This window comes from Acanthisitta chloris, unplaced genomic scaffold (assembly GCF_000695815.1).
Source record: "Acanthisitta chloris isolate BGI_N310 unplaced genomic scaffold, ASM69581v1 scaffold43030, whole genome shotgun sequence".
Lineage (NCBI taxonomy): Eukaryota > Metazoa > Chordata > Aves > Passeriformes > Acanthisittidae > Acanthisitta > Acanthisitta chloris.
Window position 1 is genome coordinate 1 of NW_008651900.1, and position 293 is coordinate 293.

At 58.4% G+C, this 293-nt stretch overlaps 1 protein-coding gene across 1 annotated transcript in view; it reads left to right on the forward strand.

Annotated features, from left to right (window-relative positions):
* Positions 1 to 151: 151 nt before the first annotated feature.
* Positions 152 to 293, forward strand: part of EFTUD1 (elongation factor Tu GTP binding domain containing 1) — a gene marked incomplete at its 3' end in the record, with an annotated part of 46,180 nt that continues 46,038 nt past the window's right edge. Inside the window, exon 1 of the mRNA XM_009074930.1 lies at positions 152 to 263. Coding sequence (XP_009073178.1) covers positions 173 to 263 — 91 coding nt within the window. The remainder of the gene's footprint in view (positions 264 to 293) is intronic.

Below are 293 nucleotides of genomic sequence, written 5' to 3' on the forward strand. Positions count from 1 at the left end.
TGCCCAGTCCGTGGGGCCCGAGGGGCGGGTGATGGCTGAGGGCCCTGAGAGCCCAGCGTGGTTTCCCCGATGAGTAACTCTGGTCGCAGTTTACGTAATAAAGCCGAGCCAGGAGTTTTCTAAGTTGCCTCCGAAGTGAAATGCTTTCCTCCGCTGACAGAGTTAGCCAGCCATGGTGCTCAGCAGCGTGGAGAAGATGGTTGGCCTCCAGAAGAAGACCTCCGGCATCAGGAACATCTGTATATTAGCCCACGTGGATCACGGTGAGGTGTTTGTGGTAGGGGGGGGGCCCC